The sequence below is a fragment of the Apaloderma vittatum genome, unplaced genomic scaffold, assembly GCF_000703405.1.
Source record: "Apaloderma vittatum isolate BGI_N311 unplaced genomic scaffold, ASM70340v1 scaffold24922, whole genome shotgun sequence".
Taxonomy (NCBI): domain Eukaryota; kingdom Metazoa; phylum Chordata; class Aves; order Trogoniformes; family Trogonidae; genus Apaloderma; species Apaloderma vittatum.
The window spans coordinates 13,067-15,855 of record NW_009704533.1 but is presented as its reverse complement, the minus strand read 5'-3'; the positions used below and the strand labels follow the sequence as shown (position 1 = coordinate 15,855).

General features: G+C 45.6%; 1 protein-coding gene across 1 annotated transcript in view; it reads right to left on the bottom strand.

Moving 5' to 3' along the window:
* LOC104270665 (pumilio homolog 1-like) overlaps window positions 1-2,789 on the bottom strand; it is a gene marked incomplete at its 5' end in the record, with an annotated part of 28,684 nt that overhangs the window by 15,447 nt on the left and 10,448 nt on the right. Inside the window, 2 exon segments of the mRNA XM_009865088.1 lie at window positions 1-28; window positions 995-1,138. The exon segment at window positions 1-28 is cut by the window's left edge and continues 299 nt beyond it. Of these exon segments, the coding sequence (XP_009863390.1) occupies window positions 1-28; window positions 995-1,138 (172 nt within the window).

The following is a 2,789-nucleotide window of genomic DNA, read 5'->3' as shown; positions in this document are numbered from 1 at the left end:
TTGCGCGGTGCCGGGGCTGCCGCAACCGCTGGAGGGAAAGCAGAGACTGAACAAAAATATCCACTTTCACAGCAGTTTTAGAAGCTACACCTTAGCAGGTCGTTTTTATTTCCTCTAGATTTTTTTTTTCTTGTCTGTTGGGATGAAAATCTCCCTTTCGCCTCAAACTCTGCATAAAGTCTCTGGCCTCTGTATCCGAGCTCCACAAGTTTCGTGCAGAGCCGCCGAACATCAGCGATGCCCAAGTTATTTTTATTGCTGCTTGTGTTACCAGAGCTACGTGGATCAAACACACAAAAACGTTCCCTTTCTCCCAAGATCTAAGTTCCAAATCGATACAGGCAGGCTCTCAGCGATACTCAATTAAAAAACACAAGTTTTGAAATAAGCAAAGTTGTCCTTTAGCACGCAGAACACAGTCTGTGGCGCTAAGAACATCAAAACCAAGTACTTTGGTCTTTCAGCCAGTTTCAAAGTAAAAGAAAAAAACACAACATAAACACGAGCTACAAGGAAACAATTAAAAAGTCCATTTCATAATCTGTTACTACTACCGGCAAAGACTGCTTACACGCACAGATTCTGGCTTTAAAAAAAAAAAAAAATATCCTTTTAAAGGCTTGAACTCCCAAGGAACCCTAATAAACCCCAACACAACTCACAGCAAAGGCCGGGCACGTAACATTTCTAGGCAAGACGATCCTTTGAGAGTTCTACACAGGCTGCAACCTTTTATTACGCAGGCAACTAGATGCCAGCGGTCAACTTGAAATGAAACTCTGCAAAATAACCGAGTTTACGCGACGCTACCTCTCCGAGGCAGTTCTGGAGGCTCAGCCCGCAGAGAGCGCAGAGGATGTTCTCAACAACAATCCCCGCAGCGGATCTCAGTGAGGGCAAGTGGGTCATCACTGCCAGCAGCGCCCGGAGGATTTCGAGGTCCCCCCTCGGCCGGGGACGGGGCGGGTTGGCACTCGAGGGGCCCGGGACTCACCTGCTTGCGCGGCGGAGGAGCTGATGATGACGGGAGCGGGGGCGACCAGGCGGACGGGGGCCCCCAGGCCGTTCCTGGCCCCCGCGTTCACCACGAGAGCTCCCGTTTGGTCGTAGTAAGCAGCAGGAGCCAGCACGGGGTAACCTGAGGAGGCAAATTAGAGGTGCAAGGGTAAGGTAAGGAGCAATGCATGGCCCGTCGGTCGTCTTCAGGTAAGGATGGTGTGATAGGATTTTGAAAGGAAAATCTGAATGGAAAAAGAAAAAGCAACAACAGTCCTGCTTCTTCTGAAGCAAGAAAAAAAAATTCTATATTAATTATTCCGTATTCAAACTGATAGATTTGACATTAGGAGGAATTTCTTCACTCTGAGAGTGGTGAGACCCTGGCCCAGGTTGCCCAGGGAAGCTGGGAATGCCTCACCCCTGGCAGTGCCCAGGGCCAGGCTGGATGGGGCTTGGAGCGACCTGCGCTGGCGGGGCTTGGAGCGCCCTGCGCTGGCGGGAGGTGTCCCTGCTCAGGGCAGGGGTTGGAACAAGATGATCTTTAAGGTCCCTTCAACCCAAACCAGCCTGGGATTCTATGAGTAACAGTCTACAACCTTACCCTAGTGATGCTTTCAGGTAGAGAAGACTATTTGTCCCTGAACCTCCTACGCTAGCACTGCCTTCAGCGAAAATTCAGTTACACAGATAAAAAAAGGTGTTAAAATATAAATCCGCTGTTTCTTTTCCATTATAAGTATGGAACGTGCTGGGACCTTTCCCACACGTGAACACACTGCGCTGTCCCACTGTGTGCTGGAGCTGGTCAGTGCTGCACTCCCACGAAAAAAGACATGGAACTCAGTTATGTATTTTTGAAGTTATGTATCAAAGCGTTCTTTAATACATATAAATAAAAGCTCTTAAATCTAATATGTTGGCAACACACAGACCTTCAGTAGTATGTAACTATTTAGGTACCGCGCTAGAGAATTCTTCAGTTAAATAAAACCGTCAGGAAAAAGTGAAGGCATTGTCCAAGGTGGGGTCACAAAGGTGAGTATTTGCTTTGCAAACATATTGTCCAAACCCCTAATAATGCAGATTTAAAGAACTCTGTAGATTGCTCGGAAGCCTGCATGATCACTTTGGAACTTAATACAGCAATATTTTTCTTAAACAACAAAATAAAAATGTTTAACAACCACGTGGCACTTGCAGTAAGTTTGAAACAATCCTGTTCTCTTACATTTGGCCAGTGGGACGTATTTCCACGTCATTCAGAAAAAATACTTGCATCTGCCCTTTGCCATTAAAATAATATTCTGTATAACTGAATGTCAAAAGCATCTGTATCACACAGCCTCAAAGATCAGAGCTAAAATTCATACAGCAGTTCCTCCCCTGCAGAATTATAAATTACAATAAAACTCTGCTTCATTTTTTCATTTTCTTCTCTTGTTTTTAAGCCACTGGTATCTGCCTGCAAGAAATTAGGAAGGGGAAGTCCTTATCCCGTTAAAATCAAAAAGGCAGGGATGGGGAGACGAGACTAATGAATGGGCCTAAGTTATCTCCGAGGTTTAAAAATAAAGATCACATAAGCTACCACGACCCAGAGGAAAATTCCTTGGAGTATGCAAAGAACATGTACCCGTACAGCAATACAGTTGAAAAACATTTGTTTTCATCTGTGGCGCGGGGACCTAAGCCCCAATTTATCTGAAATGCTGCGCAGGTAGTCAGGTTCACATCTAACAGCCTCTTGAAAAAGCCTTGCGTACCCACAGATTAAAAAGGGAAAAAACCAA